Genomic DNA, 23554 nt, shown 5'->3' on the forward strand with positions numbered 1-23554 from the left:
TTTTAGGTTGTTGTTTTTTTCCCCACAAATGCAGAAGGCTGCTGGTTTGCAGGCCTGGGTGTGGGGGAGCAGAATCTACCATGTACAGGTACATGAAGACGCAGGCAGTCCTCGACTTATAACGGTTCATTCAAAGTTACAACGGCCCTGCAGAAAGTGACTTTTAACGGTTTTCCCCACTTACGACCGTTGCAGCCTGCCCAGGGTCAACATTCAGACACTTGGCAACTGACTCATACTTACGACGGTCGCAGCGTCCCAGGGTCGCGTGATCCCCTTTTGTGTCCTCCTGACAAGCAGTCGGGTGTGTGTGTGGGTGTGTGGGTGAAGCCGAATTTGCTTAACAACCATGTTATCAACTTAACCGCTGCAGTGATTCACTTAACGACTGTGGCAAGAAAGGGGCAAGGACCCTGGAGCATTGAAACAGTCATAAATAGGAATCAGTTGCCAAGCATCCAGATTTTGATCACGTGACCCTGGGGATGCTGCGACGGTTGTTAAGTGTGAAAAATGGTCATCGGGTCACTTTTTTCAGTGCCGCTCTTAACTTGAAACGGTCACTAAACGAGGTGTTACAAGTCACCTTCATGTAGATCTACACTATGGATTCCTCTCCCCGATGTCAGTAGCGTTAATACCCACGACTGCTCCAGTTTAGCCTTGTACAGGTAGTGCAGTTGGCACCAAGGTTGCCTTGAAACCCTTTCACAGATGGCAGAGAGCCACATGAGGAGTACTGAGCACCGTTTGTTCCCCTGCAAGCATTTGCTCCCATTTGCCCTGTAAATCGTGAGCTGGCAGTGCCTCTCGTGGGACTCTGGCAGCCTGGTTTCATTCCTCACTGGTGCGTCCTTTGAACCCCGTGCTCCAGCCAAAAGGAAAAAAAGGCTTTCAGAATAACTTATAAGCATCCAGAGCCAGTTCTGGACTTCCAGTTGAAAAGGCATCATGGCAACAGAGGAAAGGGGGGAGAGGAGTGGGGGAGGAAGAAGGAAGGGAGGGAGGAAGGGAGGGAGGGAGGGGAGGGGAGGAAGGAAAGAAGAAAGAAAGAGAGAGAGAGTGAGTGAGAGAGGGAAGGGAAGGGAAGGGAAGGGAAGGGAAGGGAAGGGAAGGGAAGGGAGAGGAGAAAGAAAGAAAGAAAGAAAGAAAGAAAGAAAGAAAGAAAGAAAGAAAGAAAGAAAGAAAGAAAGAAAGAAAGAAAGAAAGAAAGAAAGAAAGAAAGAAAGAAAGAAAGAAAGAAAGAAAGAAAGAAAGAAAGAAAGTGTGAGGGAAGGGAAGGGAAGGGAAGGGAAGGGAAGGGAAGGGAAGGGAAGGGAAGGGAAGGGAAGGGAAGGGAAGGGAGAGGAGAAAGAAAGAAAGAAAGAAAGAAAGAAAGAAAGAAAGAAAGAAAGAAAGAAAGAAAGAAAGAAAGAAAGAAAGAAAGAAGAAAGAAAGAAAGAAAGAAAGAAAGAAAGAAAGAAAGAAAGAAAGAAAGAAAGAAAGAAAGAAAGAAAGAAAGAAAGAAAGAAAGAAAGAAAGAAAGAAAGAAAGAAAGAAAGAAAGAAAGAAAGAAAGAAAGAAAGTGTGAGGGAAGGGAAGGGAAGGGAAGGGAGAAGAAAGAAAGAAAGAAAGAAAGAAAGAAAGAAAGAAAGAAAGAAAGAAAGAAAGAAAGAAAGAAAGAGAAAGAAAGAGAGAGAGAGAGAGAGAAAGAAAGAAAGAAAGAAAGAAAGAAAGAAAGAAAGAAAGAAAGAAAGAAAGAAAGAAAGAAAGAAAGAAAGAAAGAAAGAAAGAAAGAAAGAAAGAAAGGAGAAAGCAGCTCCATAACTGGGCAGAACCATCCATGCAACCAGGCCAAACAGTCCAAAGTTGAGCTTTCCAAAACTCTTTAGCCAGGTGGAACAAAAAACTGGGAAGCAGACAGATCCAAAGCATCTGGCCAGCTAGAGCGTGGAGGAAAGGAGGCCTGCATGTGGCAGGGATCAACAACAACTTTCCCACCAAACATGGCTTTCTAGGAGAACCCAAGAATGCGTGCTCCTTCTCCCTCACCCAGGGCTGAAGACAGAAAACCTTGGACCTCAGCCCAGCTCCGAAGGAGTTGACTCAGGTAATCCAAGGGATTAGCTGGGGAGAGCCAGCGTGACCAAGCCCTCTCTTGGCAGAAGCGACAGGACAGGCCTACAAGGCCTCCACAAAAATAATTAAAACTCTACAGCTCTGCTAAGGATCAACGCGTTCTGCTCAACCGGGGTAGATGGGGTTGACTTTGTGTCCGTCAAAAGATGGGACAGGGTCGGCTCCGACAGGCAGGTAGAACCAACAAATTCTCACTTTGGGTAGGAAAATTTTAATTTTCTTTCCCCCCCCTTCCCTCCCTCCCGAGTCAACCATTTTTCCCCTACAGGAAACAGTCCCACCGATCTGCAAGAACCACACCACTAAAATGGGTTAGGAGGGAAACTCAAGAGGAATGCAAAGAAAAGGGACGCGTTGGTGATAGCCTTGCAAGGTAGTCCAGACGAGATTCACACCCAAATGAACTAGCTCTACTTTATTGTAGAGTTACCTTAACAGAATCTTGCAAATCGGAACAAATATTGCAAATCCGCCCCCCCCTCGCCTTTACATCCAGGAAACTAGAGCGCATTTCTGAAATATTTCCCACACTCTTATTCCTTATCTGGGTCCAGCTGCCTCTTATCCAATCGTTCTCCCGTCTGCAGTTCCTCCTCACCTCCCAAGGTCATTCCCACACCCATTACAGTTGGCTACTTCGTATACGAACGTGTCCCAATCATATTTCAATTTCTGAATGGGGCTGGGAAGTCACTGCTAGCAAACATCGGTAGAGGGCAATCTTGCCAAGGAAATTAACTTTATTTGCTTAAACTGATAAAAGTGAATATTTGTATCTTGAGTCTCCCAGCAGCATCTTCATACAAGCCAGATCTGCTCCCCGCTGTGCCTTTTGAGATTAACCAAGATTATCTCAGGGTGGTAGGCTAACTGAGCCAAATAAAACCTTTTTTTTTAATTATGAAGGTGGAAAACTTTCAAACAAACACTAAGCTATTAAAATGTTGGTTAAAGGTGGTCTGTAGAGCCCAAGAGAGCCAAACCTATAAGTAAACATGAAAAACAGGGAAAGCTCGAAATGAATTCAAAGTTCAAGGCAACCGGTGACAAACAATATAACCAGCAGAGTTAAACTGCATTCTGCATGGAGAAGGCAAGATAAACCCCAATCTCTCGAGTCCCTTTAGAAGTTTGTTTTAAAAGGAAGAAACCTATCGTTCAAGGTTCAATGTGTAATTAAACAACAGTCTCACTGTCCAATTAATCAGCAAAGATAAAACAGAAGGCTTATGTTCCTAAGTTTCCATAATAAACATTTTCCAAGCTCTCCCGCTCAAGATTAATACAGCCTACCTCCAATGGATTTTTTTTTTAAAAAATGTTTGATCTCATGGGAATTTTTGCAAGTTTGGGGAAGAGAATAGATTTAACGGAGTTTAAGGGCGTTCAGCGGCTGGCAGTTATTTTTTTATTTTTGTGTGACATTTTTAGACCACCCTTATCCTTCTGAATGGTGTACAATAAAATTATGTGGGCTGCGGGTTAACCTGATGCCTCATAGCAGTCTAACTAGCCGTTCAAATTAAGTTCACACAGAAACATAGATTCCCCAGTTGATCGAAAACCAAATAAGACAGTCTGGTTTAGCCTTACATGTGAACCAAAGCACAGAAGCTAGTTCGTCTTGTTTTCTGATTTAGCAGTTTGCGTGGAGGCCTGCCAATTGTAGTTTACTCAAGTAACCGCTGTTAACTGCGCCAGAAGGCAAGCCAAGAAATAATGGATGGAGACTAATCAAGGAGAGAAACAACCTAGAACTAAGGAGAAACTTCCCAACAGTGAGGACAATTAACCAGTGGAACAGCTGACCTCCAGAAGTTGTGGGTGCTTCATCACTGGGGGGTTTTTAAGAAGAAAAATGGGACTTGTCTGAAATTGTATAGGGACTCCTGCTTGAGCAGGGGGCTGGACTAGAAGACCTCCAAGGTCCCTTCCAATTCTGTTATTCTGTTTAGGGAGAAATTGATGAGAGTTACCATCTTTTTTGCTCAGGCTGGTTACTTCTCTTTAACCATCCAAGGATATGGTCAAATAAGTCAAAATGGCAGTTGTAATCAAAGCTCCAGCAGTTTTCTGTTTGTTCCATCTTCTTGTATTTTTTTTAACCATGTCCTGCAGACACCCTTTAAAAGTCTCTCTAATCTGGTTCTTTAACCACTAGACCAGGGATCTCCAAACTTTGCAACTTCTAAGATCTGTGGACTTCAATTCCCAGAATCCCCCAGATTGGACAGCTGTTTGCCCAGAAGGGTATAGGCCCTCAAGCTTGAACAGGAGGTTGGAATAGAAGATCTCTAAGGTCCCTTCTGACTCTGTCTTGTTCTGTTAACTTCCTAGGATTTCAGAGAAAAATCTTTCTTAGTCATCTGTAGCCACATCCCACCCTATTCCCAAAAATCTATGGCTTCCCGCTCCAGATACTCAAAGCACAGTGCGAGGCAAAGGTGATTTCTTACAATTTATTCAGAACTAGATTTTAATACAACAAAATGTTTTGGTGACTAGAAAAGCAGCCTGGGGGGTGTACACGGAGTCAACTTCAGCAGGCAGGTTTGACTTGCTTGCTATTAAAACAACAGAAGCCCACCAGATGGTGAAACTAAGGAACCTGGAAAGGGGGGGCAGTGAAATGCCGAGGGGGGGGAATAAATGAAAAACCACAGCAGTCAAAAGGGTTGGCCTCTCTATCTTGAACTGCAACTCAGCAAAGTGGGTATTTCACTTTTCCCCAAAAATGCAGAATGGACGCAGCTGTGATAGGCAACGGCGACATTTCAGGGATTGCCTGGACTGCAACGCCCATCCTTCCTGGCGTGATGGGAGTTGTAGTTTGACCGTCCCTAGAGAGCGACACATCGCGAGCAGCACAATACAGTTAAGGCAATTGAGCTAGGAAAACGGTCAAGCCGGGGATAAAACGAAGTTAAAACATCAGTGACCAATTCTCGACAACGTCACAACACTGCAATTATAAAACGAAACCTCCACTCTGCCTTGGTTGGTTCCTCTAGCATTTGAGTCTGCTGGCTTCTGAAGAGTACACTGGACATAAAAAGATTTCTAAAGGATCAATTGGTGCTAAAAAAAGCAGCTCTGGACACTCAAGTTGCAGTTGGGAGGTTATTTTAGGAAGTCAAAACGAGGAAGACGGAAATGCGGCAACGAGGAATCTGGCACGTGGCTTATTCCAATTCTGCAAAGATTGAATTTTGGAGTCCATCCAATCCAATCTGTGCATCGAACCCTCCCTTTGGAGAATTAAAACGGGATGTCCCCAAATCTGCCAGGCTACTTTGGGGTGAGTACAAAAAAGGTCCTTTTCTTCCATCAGTTTGGACACTGATGGAGGGGGGTCAACTGTCCTGAACCGATTGGAATCCTCCCATCATTTTTTCAAATCCAACCAGCCATTCAGATTCTGCTTTTCATGGTCTGCACAGCCTACAAACCTACCACATTTTTTTTAAAAAAAAGAGAAACATAAAAAAACTACGGTGCCACCTTCCTTCAGTTGCCTGAAAGATTCATGTTTTCACAGCTTCCAGTTTTGCACATGTTGAAATTCAACCATCGGGCACTTAAGCCAAAGGCGGTATTTTTTTTTTTACTTCCCCAAAAATTCAAAATCTAACTAAACGCAATTCTCCCTCCTCCCCCCGATGTTAAACTTTTATACCTGAAAAAAAAAATTAGGGAAAACAAAATCATTTCCTTCTCTTTCACACAAAGATAGCAACAAATACTTTAACGACGTAGTTTAAAAGATCCAACTTATTATAAAAAAAGAAGCTGGGATGCTAGTTTGGGAGAAAACATCTGAGCGTGGACATCCACCCACGGATGCAACAGAAAAGTGGAACTTTGCATCCCAGCTGCCTTTCCTTAAAAGCTCCTAACAAAACAACAACAAAAAAAACCAGTTGCCTTTGACATGTCTGGTTTTAAGAGAATTTTCCACGGAATAAAATTGGATTTCAATCTAATAAATTGTCCAGCAATGAATTGTGGCATTGACAAAGAGAAACGGTGGCTTTTTTGTTCCAGTCCTGATATTCCGGTATCCTTTCAAATTTTGCTGAAGATACAGGAAGATACAGGATGCAGGAAATACAGATACAGGAAAATTCAGCTTAGATCTGTAGGAGTAACTCCGATTTGGGGAGTCAATGGTAACCTTTTTTCAACAATGTTGGCAATTCACTGGTTTGCACCCTTCAAGAGTCACCACCGTAGGGAAGGCCCTTAAATCGGGATTGGACTAAAATGGCTTCTCTTGGTGGACTAAACCATCATCTCTTTAGTCAAAAGGTTTCCATGCCAACGCAGGACTTCTTGGTCTCTTCCTGTGGGTTAAAGAAAAACTAGTTAGTCCTCACCCTACAACGGAGCCCCAAATTTCTGCTGCTAAGCGGGACATTGGTTAAGCGAATTTTGCCCCATTTTCACGGCCTTTCTCACCAGAGTTATTAAGCAAATCGCTGCAGGTTTCAAGCTGGTAACCCGGTTGCTAAGCGAATTTGGCTTCCCCATGGACTTTGCTTGTAAGGAGGACGCCAAAGGGGATCACGTGACCCCAGGACACTGCGACCGTCATAAATACGAGTCGGCTGCCAAGCATCTGAATTTTGATCATGTAACCACGGGGACGGTGCAGCGGTCGTAAGAGTGAAAAACAATCGTGTCACTTTTTTCAGAGCCACTGTAACTTTGAACGGTCACGAAATGAACTGTTTTAAGTCGAGGACTGCCTGTGCTTCGCTTTGCATCTCCACAAAAAGTTCTGTGAGTAAGAACCACCTCAGTGGTTGGATTTATTTATTTTTTTTCCCCTGCAAGGAAGGGCCTCTTTGCAAAGCACCCCCAACTGCAAAGAAAGCGACATTCCCAATCTACCTCTTCAAGAGTTACTTGATATCCTGGGTTATCCAGCTCAAACGCTTCTACGTCCACTCCAGCATCGGGCGCTCTGTTAATTGTAATCTGGCCACGACGGGCCAGTGTCTTGGGCTTCAAGAAAAGAAAGAATAAAGAAAGATGTGAGTTATAACCAGATACCTTCTGGGTTTCTGAAAATGGGCCTCTAGGGACAATGGCAAATCTCTAATCTCTTCTTAAAAATCTCCAGTGTTGGATCAGCTTCTGGAGGCAAGTTGTTCCACTGATTAATTGTTCTAACTGTCAGGAAGTTTCTCCTTAGTTCTAGCTTGCTTCTCTGTTAGTTTCCATCCATTGCTTCTTGTCCTGCCTTCAGGTGCTTTGGAGAATAGGATGACCCCCTTCTTCTTGGCGGCAGCCCTTCAAATATTGGAAGATGCTATCATGTCACCCTTCGTCCTTCTCTTCCATTAAACTAGACATACCCAATTCCAGCAACCTTCGTATGTTTTACCCTCCAACCCCCTAATCATCTTTCTTCTTCTCTGCACTCTTTCCAGAGTCTGGACATCTCCTCTCTTTTTCTTTTTTTTTTAATTTCGTGGTGACCACTGAAGCTAGACTATGTCTTGAATCAGGGCTTAGGGCTCAAGATTCTGAATGTGGATCTGAAGAAGCTTCTCTAGCTGAACCTGTGGAATGCCAGCCTCAGGAGACACCAAGGCAATTATTGCATGAAGGTAATTAAAATTAGGCACCACCTGGACAACAGGAGCAATCATAGGATGGTGTAAGCCCCCTCCCAGCCCGCCCTCCCACACACACCGGGATAGTGGAGACCAGCAGTGCAGAGATGTTTTACGAGGTCCTTGTCAAGCAAGAGAGTAAATCTCTTGATTGGTGACATCTGGCTGCAGCTCTTACCAGCCAAAGGAAGGTAGGGACAATTATTACAGCAAGAAGACACCCAATGATGAGGATCACAGCATAGATAGGGACACCTGATTTTTTCAAGGAAGGCTCCAGCCCAACGCCTAAAAAAATTTAAAAAAAAGAGTTAAAAAAAAAGAGGCAAACTTTAGCTCAGACTGTATTATCCCAGAGAGGATTAAGCAGCCTGCCCCGTGTTGCCAGGGTAAGAGTTCCCAGTGGCTGCAGTGGGGAGCAAATCCAGGAATTTGACACTCAAGAAGATCTGCAGCTTCTCCATCCCATCTTCTACCTTTTTAGTAGTTTGCAAGTAACTCATCCGAACCTTTTCCCAAGAGCCTGAATTTCTGGCTTCAGCAAGTTTGAACAAACGAAAGCTGTAGCCCAAAATGGGTTTAAGAGGACACTTGAGGCTTCGGCTTAAAACAAGATGTCCCAATGAAGTCCTACCAGCCACAGTAAAGGAGAACCGATCCACTTGAAAACTTGAGGAATCTAGGTAATCCTTTGGGTCAACTGAAAACGCCAGAGTGTGGAGGACATCCTTGTTGCTTGGCGCTGGTTGCTGGAATATCACATCTCCGTAACAAACGAGAGAACCCCCTCTACAATGGAAAGGCAAGGGAAAGGCATGGCAAGAGAGGTTTGACCTGGTTCACACCCAATTATAAAACGAGAGTCGGCTAATCTCACAACGAACAGCTAGGTTTATCCACTGTGTTAGCCCAGAATTTAGAAGTCGCATTACGACTTAGTCCTCTGAGCTCAACCTTTGCAGAGGTCTCCAAGGTTGCTGGTTTTAAGAAATAGCTATACCGTTGGAGAACTTCTGCTAGACTTGTCTGTGCGTCTAGGATGAAGCCATTTCATCCTAGGCTCAAAGAAGAGTTCAGAGTAGAAGTTCTTCAAATAGGCCAAGCAAGTAGAAGTTCTTCAAATCACTAACTGGCAAGCTGTAACCCAACCAGACAGGCAAACACTTCAAGTTGAAGTGGCCCATCCATATCTCAGCAACCGGCTCACTAATAAGCAGGCTATGAAAGAGAAAACAGTTCAGTTAACTTACGTGATGTTCCGGATTGCCACTTGAAGGAGATTTTCGTATTTGCCAAGTATGCGTGCCAGCTGGAAAGCAAATGGTTTCGCACGGTCAGCCCAGATCAGAGCCCTCCCTCTAAGCCTTTGCCCATCACTTTTTCAGCTGCCACACCACTCGTAACTCCTGCCTTCTACTAGTCCAGCTCCAAATTGGCAGGGGCCTCCAACCTTGGGAATTTTAAAGACTTGTGGACTACAACTCCCAAAACTACCCAGCCAGCCTCAGAATTCTGTGGAATTCTGGGAGTTGAAGTCCATATGTCTTAAAAGTTGCCAAGAGTGGGGGTCCCAGCCTTACACCAGGGGAACTTTAAAGGAAAAAGAATCCTCTTGAATTGCTTTTCCAGACGCTGAACCTCCCACGCGCTTCCAAGCTAAGCTTAGGAAATCTACAGCTTCCAATTTGGCATTATTGCAAATGTTGCAGAGGTGAGAAACTTAAGAATCCTCCTTCACCAAAAAAAACCCTCCTCCTTTTCACGTCCCTGCTAAAATAAAACTCTGCATAAACCTAAGAAAACCCAACTTTACAATCTATATGCTCTTTACTACTTTAAACAGGCACAGAAATCTCCTACACTCTTTTAATGTTCACAACAACAAACACCCAAGAGAGTTTTTTACATGCTTTGCAAAGGATGAATTTACATTTCCAGGAATCGCTTTATCTCACCTACCGTAGCAGAGAGATCCTTTGCAAGGTTCTGTTTTACAGAAGAACGGTCCAACATCTTCTCATTGAATACTCTGTTGGTTATCAAGAAGGAAACTGGAAAGACTTGAAGATTGAGCTTTGAACCTAAAAGCAGAGAGTTGCACTTAAGGAAAAGGGGGCATCATAACTGTACCCAACCTCAGACCTAAAGCCAGCCATGGGTCAGTAGCTACTGACCATTGATAGAGAGTGAGATGAGGTCCACAGAGGTGTTTGCAAGGCCAATCAGTGCTTTGAGCATCCAGCCAACATCCACATGAGTATCGCTCTTGATGAAGATATTTCCATTTATATCAATGTCCCCTTGGGTATTTCTGCATGAGAGAAATTATGCTACCTTTGGTTGATGAACTTGACTTACCTTCCAAGAGATGTGAAAATTCAGCATTTGATATCCATTTGAGGAGCAAAATATCTTTCGCTATTTCAAATGAACCCATGAAGCTGTCTTGGATTGGTCAAGTGTCCAGCCTGAAAAATGTCCAGACCATTGTTTTTGTCTGAGAAGTGATCCTTCCCAGAAATTTGTGACATACCTATTATCAACAAGGGAGATCAAATGAACTTCATATCGAGTTCCAAGCAGTAGTTTCATCTGTATGGGAAGAAATTATTAGATCACTGAGTCATTAATTCAGTTTGCAGACTTAAGGATTAACTCTGCGTCTCAACAGAAAAAATACTTAAGACCTTTACGGGCAAGTTCTTCATTTCTCATCCCTCCCAAAAATCCTGGAGCATACCTACAACTCATTAAGTTCAAGGTTTCCTGCCACAGAAGTTCATCAAGGAAAGTTATCTGAGATCTTAATTTGGAAGCAGCAGACCAAATATGGGTGCAACCAGCCCATTTAAAATGGCTGGGCCATTGAATTTAGCCAAGCAGGCCTGGCTGAACTCATTCACAATGGGCCTCTCTTCTATAAGGTGTTCTCCATGCCTGAAGTCAAGGGCCTCAGTTTCTCCCATTACCTGGATTTTCAGAATATCCAAGTGTTCTTGGACAAGGTTCTTGTCACCAAAGGCTGATACGGACCCCAGTTCCAGGAGAGTGAAAGATACAGCCAAGTTCTCAGGTTCTAGATTTCTCAGGCTGAAACCTAGTGAAAAAAGAAGACAGTTCAAGGAAGCATGTCTACAAGCCGAGGGATCTTCCTACTTCAAATTAATTACAAATCAATCAATCGATATAAATCTAACAAATAAACTTCAGTCAGCAACTCCCTTCTTGCAGAAAGGCAACTACGTTCCTTAAGCGAGCCTATTGTTTATGTAAATGAAGACTCAAATCATCCAGGCCAAAAGTATCTAAAAAGGTTGAATCGTGGCAACTGGGCCAAAGTTGACCAAAGCCCGTTGACTTACCATTTAAGAGCAAAGATCTTACATCTATCCTCCAGTCAAAAAAGGCACCTATTCCCCGGCTCTCAACTTGTGTCACAATTGTCCGTATGATGTCAGACGGGGTGGGAAGAAGGCCCGTTCCTTGGAAGACCACCTGGCTCTCCACGATGACAGATCCATTCCTATGGGACAGAATTCAGGACAACATCTACGGACCCTTCTGGCAAATGGGCTGGTCCAACCTTCACCTTCCTAACAAGTTAGAACTCTGGGAATTGCCCGTCAGCAGTCCAGCATTTCTAGATGCAGCCACCGGGAGGGTTCCAGGTTGGACAAAGCTGTATTATAGTTCCATCTTAAACAGTGGTACCGCTGGGCAAAAAAAAAAAAAGCAAATCTCTGGGAAAAATACTCTCTGCATGGATCCCTCCATCTTTCATGCTACATGGGCAGACGGGACAAATGATAGGTTGGGATTAACATTGATATTTTTTTTCCAAACCATGTGCACTAATTTGAATCTGCAATTGGTCTGGTAAATTAATTCAGAACTTTCGTTCTAAGCATCCAGTTGGGGGAATTCTTCATAGAGGTAAAATCAATTCAGAAGGACCAAAGGGAAAAGGACCGCTGCTATAGCTGCACATGAGCCCTTCTGAAGCTCAAGAGTCAGTTCAGAGGCCTCCATTTCAGAAATCAAGGCAGGGCAGAGAACTGATCAAATCTCCCTACTGATGTTTTGTACCCTTCTATGCTTAATTCCATGGGTCCAGGGGTGGGATTCAGCCGGTTTGCACCACTTCGGCAGAGTCGATAGCTACTTTTTTGTTGCCCGGGCCCAGAATGGACTTCTGGAAGCAGTATCCACACAGAGAACCAGTTGTTCACCTATTTGAATCCCACCCCTGACCAAGGATCTCTTCCTGTCTAGAAACCCAAGCGATATATTTGGCAGCGTGACTTACACGAAACGAAGGACCCTTGCGTGCAGAAAGTTCTCATAGGTAGACAGCATCTTCTTCAACTGGAAGCAGAACATTAAAATAGATTTATTGTTAAGGGGCAGTTTTGCACAGAAGAACGTTAAGAACGTAGGAAGCTAGCAGAGAAAACTCCACATGGATAATCCATGGGTACTGCGCAACATTTCTTTCCTTGTTCAACAGCCAACTTTGTGGCAATGGTGGGATATAAAGTTCCACCAGACAAGGTCAAGAAAGCAAAAGCTACAGAATGATCTCTTTAATGTTAGTCTTGGGGTAAACCAAGACAGGGAAATTCAATGTCCAAACCTTGTTAGTAGCACATTCATTAAGTTCTGAAGACTTGCCTTCAGAAGTTCTGGGTGCTCCATCACTGGAGGCTTTTAAGAAGAAACTGGACATCCACTTGTCTGGAATGGTCTAGTGTCTCCTGCTTGAGCAGGGGGTTGGACTAGAAGATCTCCAAGGTCCTGTTAGATTTGTTAGCAGGGATGGGAAACTATGGCCCCTTTATGGCCTGTGGACTTCAACTCCCAGAATTCCTGAGCCAGCACGATTATAAAAGGGCCATAAGTGCTCAGCTCTGATTAAGAGGGTCTCTTGAAGATTTAAATTCTTTCTGTGCTTCTCACCACCTGAACCGAGACCCCATTTATAAGCTAAGCTGCTAATGGACATTCCATCTTTTTGATTATTTTATGTCTCCTCTCCCTTGTCCCAAAGGTGCTTTTTCAAGAGGCAACTGGACTTTTGTTTCCTGAGGGCACAGACAAACCTCCAAGTGGCCTCAACGACTCTCTGAAAGAACGCAAATGACCAGCTGTCTGCAAGGAATATAAACCCTTCCATTCCTCACCATCTGACTGGATGGTGAGGAATGGAAGGGTTTATATTCCTTGCAGACAGCTGGTCATTTGCGTTCTTTCAGAGAGTCGTTGAGGCCACTGAAGAAGCTTCTTGGAGGAAAAGAAGCAAAACGTCTTCAAAGAAAAACAAGGAAGTCCAGTTGCCTCTTGAAAAAGCACCTTTGGGACAACCAGGACCTGGATGACGGAGAAGCTGCACATTCAGCCTCTGCATTCCCAGCCTCCTGTGTTCATGCACAAAAGATGAGGAGATCGAGTGGTGTGGTCCACATTTCCCTTGATATCTTACGTAAACACCCTATGATCTCATATCACCCCATATATAGTCCTTCCTTGCTTCTACACGCTAGTTTCTGCCAATTACCTTCTCATAACCTCCTGTACTGACCTTGACGCACAAACAGACTGTTATTTATTCCTCAGCACCAAGGACCCCATCAGACTTATGTCATTTACTTCAGCCTTATCATTATTATGAACAGATGTGTTCCTCTCCAAAAGGGAGGATGAATTGATAGACACCTGCCAAGAAAAGCAATCTCCCCTGGAGATGTCCTTGGCAAGCAACTCCAGCTCCTAAATCAGATCACTTTCCTACAGGAAAATCTATTTAAGCCAAGAGAAGTCAGGGATGGGACTTCAGAGTAGATCAGGAAGGCGCTACATTCCAGCTGGCACAAGGCCGGGTCCATCCACAATCTTTTTCCAGAGTCCTTGTCTGCAGAAGAGACATTTATGGAACCATTATCTTGTAATTTATATTAATAAAGTTCTGGGGTTCTTTGTTCTACCTGGGTCTGTGGTCTTGAATCCTGAAAGACCTACAATCTCTGACAGTGGGAATTGTTACTGACAGCATCTTCCACATTAAGAAAAGTTGCACAAAGCCGTTATCCCAATTGAAGAAGAGAGATTGCACGTAATCTTTGTAAATTTAGCTCAGTAGTCACAGCAAGTATCTTAAGGAGAAGGATCCAGATCTGGCAACTTTTGCTGATGGATTTCTGATATAGCAAGGAACTTCCTGGAGAACCTCTGACAACAACCTATTATTGGAACCAGAGTCCAATTTTGTACCCGATACCATTGTCTCCTTGTCCACAAAGAAACTATGGATCCAGTTTTCATCCACAGATCAATGCTGTCTAGATTAGTGATTGGAAACACAAAGGTCGGTAGATGTTCCCTAACTCTAGTTCTTTAAGAGGACTAAGCAACATCTCCAATGGCCAGGACCATTTGGTATTGCAATCTGATTAAAATCCAGAGGATAATATGTCATCTACCTCAGTCTACCGACGACGTTAAGACTGGGGAGCATTGTTTCAGAGGCCTACTCGCCTATTCCCGCAATCCCTCGGATGCTTTTTAATATCTCTACAGCTAGATCCTGAAGATCAGGAACTTTATCCTCCTGAAAACCCTTTTTTATTTTTGGAATCCAGAGCTCTCAGGTATCCCTGGTTACCTGTCATACAATATCGAGAATTCCAGCCATTTGCTATCTCCCAATGAATTGAGTGCCCTAGCAATAACATCAACATTGGATTATATTCATAAAAAAGGAAGCTTCTGAGAAGGGAAGGGAAGGCTTACCGTTAACTTAATTTCTTTTTCCAGTTTCTTGAAACTTTCAGAAGATTTGTTCATCAGCAAGTTTGTGTATTTTATTTTGAGGAGACGAAACCACAAAGACAGAACACGCACTGATGGAACAGTTGAATCTGATTTACCAAGGGTCAAACTCTCTTTCACGGACTGGTTCGACAAGGAGTGGGTGAATTTGGATCTGGGCTGCTGTGAAGTGTCGTCGCTGTGCGCTCCAGTCACAATTTTTGTTCTGGGTAATGTGGTTGTGTATCTCTCTTCTGATCTGGACACCTTGGCATCAGCAAGGGTCCCATTCTTCTTGGGCTCCATTGTCCCCAAGATAGCAATAAAAAACTTTCTAGTGAAGACCGGTTGGGAGGAAGTCATGCTTTGAGCTGATCTATTCTGAAGTGGTGTGAAGGTACTTGCTGAGCAAGAGAAGTTCCTACAAGTAGTTTTTGACTCAGCTGGAAGAGTTCTTTGAGGGGTCCACAGCGTAGTTGTAGCAGAAAATATTGGAGGTGCCTGATTGGATTTGGTCTCCAGGACAGATGATGGATATGCAGGAACATCAGAATTACTGGACGGGGTGAATCCTGAGCTACGAAAGGGCAAAGCTGTTCTGCCAGTCGTTCGTATATTATTTGCAGGGGAGGTATCTGTGGCCTGGTGTCCCAATGCGTTCTTCAAGGTGACCATCCCAGAAGAGCTACCTGCGCCAACTCTAGGAACTTTCGTAGGCGAGGACAGTACTATTCCACCCACTGTATTCCTTGACTCTAGGGAAAGTGGTGTGGCACTGAATGACATTGTTCTGCTAGCCATCGTCTGCCCTTTTCTAACCAGGTGGCCCTCCGTAATGTTAATAAACGTTTTCATAGTTGACTCAGGAACACTGATTCTAGAGAAGGGAAGGGAAGCAATGCTTGAGGATAAAGAGTGGTGGGATTGTGTGACTGAAGATCTATCAGATTCTATCAAATCTGGAGGGGAAACTGGGGGATGAGATCGTGATGGACTGGAAAGCTTCTGTTCAACAGAAGGGCTACCAAAAGACTCCACTGCAGAACTAATGGTGGGTCCTTCTTGGAGATCAGTGTTTGTCATTCCAGTTGAGGCTGCTCTCACTGGATGTACAACATCTCCTTTATCTAAATATGGGCGTGATGGAACCACAGAGTCATTTTTTGTGGTACCAAGACTAAATACCTTTGTTACCGAGAAATCTGTAATTGTCTCAGGCTCAGAAGACACCTTTGATGTTTGCCACACCTTAGACATAGGAGTGGCAGGACTTAAGGGAGATAATGAAGTAGCTCCACTTCTCTTTGGCGAGGCATCTTCTGTCTGAACCCTAGTCAGTCCTCTGATTGAGTCAGTCTCCATAACAGTAAGAGGAGACTTTGAGGTAGGCATCTCCTTCACAGCTGCTGTGGTCTGTCTCGTTCTTCCATAATATTGGGTCTCTAATGGCTTCCCATCACCAATAGTGTCAGCTGTGGCTTCCAATAGATTTGTCTGAAGGGCAACCTGAAGCCCAGTTTTAGCACTTCCAGAAAGCAGTGTGCTAAGTGGGGAAGAGCTTGAAGTCTGATGAGTCAAGAAACCCACACCAACACTGCTTGCCTCCGTTTCATCTTCTAAGACGGTCCCATAGATGGAGCTCATTGTAGGACCTAGGTTGCCCTCAACTAAGGAAGACGTGTTTTTTTCCTTTGGTTTCATTCGTTCCACAAGGGAGCTATTTAGCAAGGAGACCTCATGTTTTTTTGAAGTTCCAAAAGATGGAGTTGTTGTAGAACTTCCAGTGTGTTCTTTCAACAGAGAACTCTGGGGTTCAAGAGAAGGACTGGCTTCCTTCAGAAGGCCAACAGCTACACTTGCAAAAGCAAGCTGTGTCATCCCAAGTGAAACTTTGTGCCTTGGCATCTCGGCTACAGAGGTAGGAGTGGTACCAGTAGTCCCCGGCACCAGCTGATCCCTCTCATTTTTAACCACATCAAAAGAAAGCTCTGCTTCCATAGTAGATTTGTCCGGTGAGCTGGCATTTCTCAATGGCATCGTAAAACTGACTTCCAGCTCTTGAGATCCCTGCAAGGTAGAATCTGCTGTCAATCGTTGGGGCGAAGAACTCGTCAGCGTAACTAAGCTATGCACAGGTGGTGAGACTGTGACACTTTCTTCATCAGAATGGATTGCTGTGGACTTCTCTGAACCCAGGTGGGTTCTACCAATTGCAGTTGACGGAGGAAAAAACTCACGTGGCTCAAGCCTTTGGGAAATGGGTTCAGGGGAAGACCAACTCATGCTCAGAGGTTCCATTTGCTGCCGAGTGGAAACCCCAGGGGTCTCTTCTGACTGTAATCTCCTCAAGGCTGCAGATGTAGGCAGAGCAACGTGAGCGGTGGTTTCAACTGGGTATCTAGCAGAGAGCCAAAGAGAGGAGAGAGATTGAGTGACAGGACTGGTGACATCTGTCGGGGATTTGGTAGCAGCCAGTTGAACGGTATCGTAGTCTTCACTGGACGTGGTCATCTGGTCAAGGAGGACCTTTCTTGAGCTTGCCACACGAGATGGGGTGGAAGAGGTAACCGGTAAGCTATTGCTACGAGATTTGAAGAACTGGGAAGCACCGGAGCTCTGAGACGTTTCTTCCCTACTTGAGCTAAGAAATAATGGTCTTCCCTCGGTGGTGCCAAGAGACCCCATCCCAGGGGAAGAAACTAGATCCTGAAGACTTGCACCCATTGACTGAACACTGGGCGACGTTGCATAAGATCTTCTGTTCCTCTCATGGAAAGCATCCACACGTTGAAAAGGAGAGGCAGGAGGCTGGCCAGCCTTTCTCTGATTCACACCATTAGGTAACCTACTAAAAGACAAGTCTGTTTGTTGTTGGTCCCACTGGGTGTGTCCAAGATTTGTGGGTTTCTCAGGAAAAATGGTTGTGACATTGCCAGTTGGCCAACCGGTAGCAGAAACGGTATTTAAAAAGATTTGATCTTCTTTGCTGGTGGCCGTGGTAAAGAAAAGCAGAAGAATGGTGAAGGGAATGTGCCACTTCAGTCCGCTGGCAACTCTGACCGAGTTGGTAAGAAGAGATGAAATTTTGGGGGGGGCAAAGGGCAGGTCTGCGGGCTGACATCTTGTGGAGGAACTCAACATGGCTGCTTCACTGTGAAACAATAAGAAGGTTACTCGTGCCATTTTCCAGAATGTTATTTCCCCCCCCCACTATCAAATTAGGAACAATTAAAGGACCCGAACTCCCTTGTGATCCCTTCCAAGCCAAATAAACCAATTTTGGGTTGGTTTGTTTTTCCCCCAACACCCAAATGTATTTGGCTAGTTTGGGAGCCATAGTGCACAAATCATTACTTACTGCAATTCCTAAGCATCCTAACTAGCAAGTGGTAGGATGTGTGTGAATGCGTAAGCCAACTTCCATCACAATTTTTTATTTTTTATTTTAATTCCATTTATATCCCGCCCTTCTCCGAAGACTCAGGGCGGCTTACAAGCTTAGTAACAATGACCAAGTTGAAATGTTATCATGGTTCAGGGACAGCAAACTTCTCTCCCTAAGGGGCCTTCAGGTTTGGGTGGACTGCAGCTCCCATCTTCCTCAGCCAACAGGACCAACAGCCTTGCGGACATGAGCCCCAGAATCGAATCTTCTGAATTATGTAAGAAAGCCCCTCCCCTTCCCCCCCCTCCAAAAAGCCTAGCCTTGGAAGCTAAACAGGGAGAGAACAGACTAATTCAGGGACATGAGGCCACTAAGAAACTCCCAGGTTTGGAGACTAGAATACAAAGTTAAAAAGTATCTCCCATAAAGAAGAACCCACAAATTGCTTCCAAGCCAACTAACTGCAAGGCCAGATCCTCAAGGCGCTGAAGGTTGAACTTAACGACTACAATAAAAGAGCCTTGGTGGAGCAGTGGGCTAATGCCTCCTTAAGTAACACCAGCTGCCTGCAATTAGTGCAGGTTCGCATCCCACCAGGCTCAAGGTTGACTCAGCCTTCCATCCTTCCGAGGTAGGGAAAATGAGGACCCAGATTGTTGGGGGCAATAAGCTGACTTTGTAAAAATGCCGCTGGGGGGGCAAAAGCCCTAATAAGCAGGCATATACATAGAATGAAGGCTACTGCTAAGCACATTGATTTGTGCTTCTTAGATTGTAAGCCGCCCTGAGTCTTCGGAGAAGGGCGGGATATAAATGGGATTAAAATAAATAAATAAATAAATAAGTTCCAAAAGTGCTTTTTTTCAGGAGGCAACTGGGCTTTGTTTTTGGTCTCTTGGTCTTATGACTTTTCGCTTCAAGAAAAATGCAAAATATCTTCAAGGAAAAAGAAAAAAGTCCATCTGCCTTTTGAAAAAGCACCTTTGTAGCCATCTTCTCCCTGCAAATGGAGCTCCTTTTTCAAGCCAAAGCCTGCTTCTAGCTAGCAGAACCCCAAATGTTGGCCAAAGTAAGCTGAACTGTGGCTTAAGGGAAATTGGTTAAACCTGGTGGGAGGAAGCAGGAGAGGAGATGGCAACGCCCTGCTTCCTAAAATGTCCCCTTCGATTACATAAAAATCACGAAACTCCTAATTCAAATGTCCCAATTGGTAATATAGGGGTTTGTGGGTTAGGGAAAAAACAAATCAACTTTTCCCCGTTTTGGAACATTTCCTGGGTTTGGAAGGGATGAGGCGAACAGCCACGTGCCTGGGAGCGCGCAGAGAGAGAGAGGAGAATCTGGAGAAGGGAAAGAGGTGCAACAGTCCTGGTGGATCCAATCCTCAGAATTGGATTCCCGGACAGGATCAAAGGCTTTTTTGGAGAGAGAGAGAGAGAGAGAGAGAGAGAGAGAGCGCACTCCCGAAACCGCTGGGCAAATCACGCTGGGGGCTTCCCGTCCCTGCACCCTCAGGCTCAAAGACACGCGCACCCCAATCCTTCGAGGCCCTTGCGCTGATCCGGAGCACCTGCTAAATGCATCTCAGTCTGGGCAGGCCTACCAAGCAGCTTTGCTCCAGGAGCGACTCGCCGTGCGCCCGTGCGCGCGGCGGACTGCAACAGCTAGCCAGCCAGCCAGCCAACCAAATGGGAATTGTAGTCCCCAAGTCTTAGGACAAGCTGCTTCTGGGGGGAAACCTTCCTTCCTTCCCTCCTCCCTCCCCCCCCCCAATGCACAGGAGGCGAGCTGAAACGCCCCGCACCTGGCCCCCCCTTCCAGCCAAGCGCCCCCCCAACTCTTACCTGCCACCTGGAGCGAGGCGAAGGCTCGTGCGCCCCTCCTAAACGCCTAATTGCGAGCGCTTTTGTGGGCGGGGCTCTCTCGGATTCCCAGGAAGCCAATTAGCACCTTTTAGGCGACAGAGGGGCGCCTCGGGCGGAGCTGGGGAGGGGGCAGGTGGCGGGGAGATATCCAAACCAGGTTTATGTCTCTGGAGATTCTCAGTAGCCAGGTCATGGTTGTCCCATAGATGCTTTTTTTTTCCAGGAGGCAACTGGACTTCCTTTGCTTTCCTTTAAAGACCTTTGGCTTCTCATCCAAGAAGCTGCTTCTTCAACTCCTACTACCAGAGGGTCCCAGGGCCTTCCGTTTCCCCATCCTCCAGTCAAGAGCGGAAGAAGCTTCTTGGATGAGAAGCCAAAGGTCTTCAAAGGGGAAAAAACAAGAAGGTCCCGTTGCCTGCTGAAAAAGCCCCTTGGAGGACCAAACCAGGTCTGGGTTCTCGGAGCAGGCTGGTTGCAGGATCAATGAAAGCAAAGCCAATTTTGGGGAGGCTTGGTGTAGCAGGATTGCCAACTGACTGGCTGGGCACTTGCATCTATGTGTTTAACAAAATGACGAGTAGCAGAGTAGCAAGCACCCCGTGCCTCGAGTCACTGCTTCACAAAGGTGGGTAAGTCACCCCAAATTGCATAAAAGTGGCTTGACTTTGGTTAAAAACACATGAGCCCATGACCCATCAAAACTGGGACATTTAAATGGACTTAAAGGGTTGGATCTTTCAGGATAAAAAAGGACTTTTGGATCAGCTCTTAGGGCAATGAAAGAAAAAGTTAAGTCAGGGGTCCCCAACCCCCGGGCCGTTGACTGGTACCGGGCCGTGGCATGCCAGCAACTGATCCGCACAAACCAGCAAAGCCCCATCCATTGGATGCAGGCAGCACACAAAACCACGCATCCTTCAGTCCCCGGAAAAACCTCTCTCCAAGGAACTGGTCCCTGGTACCCAAAAGGATGGGAACCTCTGCCTTAAGTCAAAGGCCCCAAACTTCTAAGCATGTGCCAACCAGCCTTGCACCCCAATTCCGCCCTTTGCTGAATGTTGAAGCTCAGCCTAAGTAAGACTAACCTGGGACTCTCTGGATGGTTTAAAAGTTAAACCATTGTTTCTCAAACTTGGCCACTTCCCAGGTTCTGGAGATTTCAATCCCTAGAATTTTCATTAATGACCATCCTGGCTATGGAATTCTGGGATATGAAAGCCACACTCTTAGAAATTGTCAAGATTAGTGAACGATGGTTTAAACTCAGTTTACCAGCAGGGTCCTCATCATACTGATAGAATATTTGTAGCTCAGGATTGGACTTTGAGCTTGGTTATTTTCTTGCAACGTTTTATTACCAAACTAGGTAACATCATCAGTGTCAGAATGGGGTGAGGTTTCCTCTTATTTTTATATATTAGTGGTTTGCCTTGTCAGCATTGGTGGGTGTGATGCTGGTGCTTCTTTGATTAGGCCGTGGTTTACTGTTAGCTTGTCTGCACTGGTAGTTCCTTGACTGGGGTATTGTTTACTTCTCAATTGTTGATCTAGTGCAGCAGGGGTGTCAAACTGCCGGCCCAGGGCCAAAACCGCACCCCCACCCCATTGCCGGCAATAGAAAAAAAGTCACAACATGTCATGTGAGGTTGTGAGTCTGACACCCCTGATTCTAGTGTTAATCTTGGTGTTAAAATCTCTGCTCATCTCTCTGTTGATTTCTGGTAAAGGGTTTTGCTCTTAATTTTTTTGTTTGGCTTTTATTCTCCCTTTCTGCACCTTTTCTTTCTTTACTGCTTTGGCTCTCTATTACTGTTCAGGTTTACCTTCTTGGTAAAACTTAATTTAAAAGATTATATTGAAAAGGGAAGGTTGCTGTTATTTGTTTCGATGTTGACGCTCTTTCTGCTGTAACCTAGACTGAAGACTCCAAAACAAACAATCATTCCATTAACAAATAAATAAACAGAAGTGGGAACGTGTTAAGAAACATTAAAACTCGGAGAGACAAAGAATCCCAAACCCCATTTAAAAGAAGTTATCCAAAGTTTTGTCACTCTTCCAAAGGCCAGCCAGCTAAGACATCCCAGCAGTTTAGAAGCAAGCAAAGGGAGATCCTGGAATGTGTTTAAAAAAAAAACTCAAAAAAGTTTTAACAAAGATTGTGAGTTGATGAGAATCAATCTAAAGAAATTTAAAAGACTGGAGGGATGAATTTGGGAGAAAAGAAAGCTCTTCTTAAAAGGCTTTGTATGAGTTCTGGTTGGTTTCTGTGCTTAAGCAAATGGATTTTTTTTTAAAAAAAAATACCCGGAATTCACCGCTTAAGCTTAATTGTCATGTTTGGAATTAAGCAGAGACAAAGTTCTTACTGTGGTCGGTATGTTAATAGCTGCAAACAATTCCCTAGCAGGGGCATAAATCTTTTGTGAATGGCTATTAAGCTCCACTGATTGTCTCTATCTCCTAAGTTCCCCTTTGACCTCATCATTTCTTCCTCCTCCTCCTCTGTTCCTCTCCTCGCCTCCAGGCCCAGAATACAACTGTTGTTGTTAGCTGCGAAGTCCGACCCATTGCGACCCCACGGACAACGTTCCTCCAGGCCTTCCTGTCCTCTACCGTCTTCTGGAGTCCATTGAAGCTCACGCCTCCTGCTTCAGTGACTCCATCCAGCCACCTCCTTCTCTGTCGTCCCCTTCTTCTCTTGCCCTCCACCTTTCCCAGCATTAGGCTCTTCTCCAGTGAGTCCTTCCTTCTCATTAGGTGGCCAAAGTATTTGAGTTTCAGCTTCAGGATCTGGCCTTCTAAAGAGCAGTCAGGGTTGGTCTCCTCTAGGACTGACCGGTTTGATCGCCTTGCTGTCCAAGCGACTCGCAGGAGTCTTCTCCAGCACCATAGTTCAAAGGCTTCAATTCTTTGGCGCTCAGCCTTTCTTATGGTCCAGCTACGTTATGGTCCATACAACTACACTCACAATAATAGCATATGTATATGAAGATGTGGCCTGCAACCCACCATTAAGTGTTTAAAGCTGTCATGGGCTCATAAGATGGGCTCTCGCTGCAACAGGCCAACCTAGCCACTCTTTGGAGGGACTTGGTATTTTATGATTTATTTATTCATATCCCACCTTTAGGGACACGGTGGCTCAGTGGGTTAGGACGCTGAGCTTGTCGATCGGAAGGTCGGCAGTTTGGCGGGTCGAATCCCGAGTGCCGCGTAGCAGAGTGAGCGCCTGTTACGCGTCCCAGCTTCTGCCAACCTAGCAGTTCGAAAGCACGTAAAAATGCAAGTAGAAAAATAGGGACCACTCCGGTGGGAAGGTAACAGCGTTCCATGCGCCTTTGGCGTCTAGTCATGCCGGCCACATGACCATGGAGACGTCCTCGGACAAGCGCTGGCTCTTCGGCTTTGAAACGGAGATGAGCACCGGCCCCTAGAGTTGGAAATGACTAGCACACATGTGCGGGGGAACCTTCACCTTTATCTCACCTTTATTATTTTTATTACCTTTATAAACATACCTAATACTTCTTCCTCCTCCTGTTTTCATCACAATAACCTTGTGAGGTCGGGCGGAGAGACGGGGCGGGGGGGGAACTGGTCAAGCCACTCAGCCAGCTTTCCTTCTAAGGCAGGACTAGAACTCACAGTCTCCTGGTGACTGGCCCCCAAATCACCCCGCTGGTTTTCATGGCTAAAATGGGACTAGAATGCCCAATCACCCCGCCACTGTTCACACCTAAGAAGACACTAGAATTCAC

The 23554-nt window shown here is 45.2% G+C and overlaps 1 protein-coding gene across 3 annotated transcripts; it reads right to left on the reverse strand.

The window, feature by feature from the left end:
• Window positions 1-4563: 4563 nt before the first annotated feature.
• On the reverse strand, window positions 4564-14695 carry LOC308673433 (uncharacterized protein). 3 transcript variants are annotated; one of them, XM_081337080.1, is made up of 12 exons: window positions 14526-14695; window positions 12046-12104; window positions 11102-11262; window positions 10709-10836; window positions 10273-10331; window positions 9914-10050; window positions 9699-9820; window positions 8990-9048; window positions 8374-8528; window positions 7918-8027; window positions 7012-7125; window positions 4564-6461 (listed from the first exon to the last, which is right to left on the reverse strand). In XM_081337080.1, exons 1-12 carry the CDS (start codon window positions 14577-14579, stop codon window positions 6420-6422), a joined length of 1200 nt encoding a protein of 399 aa, XP_081193206.1. In that variant the 5' UTR covers window positions 14580-14695; the 3' UTR covers window positions 4564-6419. The 3 variants fall into 3 exon arrangements, 2 of the variants coding, with proteins under 2 accessions (XP_081193206.1, XP_081193207.1); XR_014027650.1 differs by having other exon boundaries at window positions 6449-6461; window positions 8394-8528; XM_081337081.1 differs by lacking the exon at window positions 4564-6461 and having other exon boundaries at window positions 6980-7125; window positions 8394-8528.
• Between the last annotated feature and the right edge of the window lie 8859 nt (window positions 14696-23554).

Source organism: Vipera berus, assembly GCF_964194415.1.
Source record: "Vipera berus genome assembly, chromosome: 12".
Lineage (NCBI taxonomy): Eukaryota > Metazoa > Chordata > Lepidosauria > Squamata > Viperidae > Vipera > Vipera berus.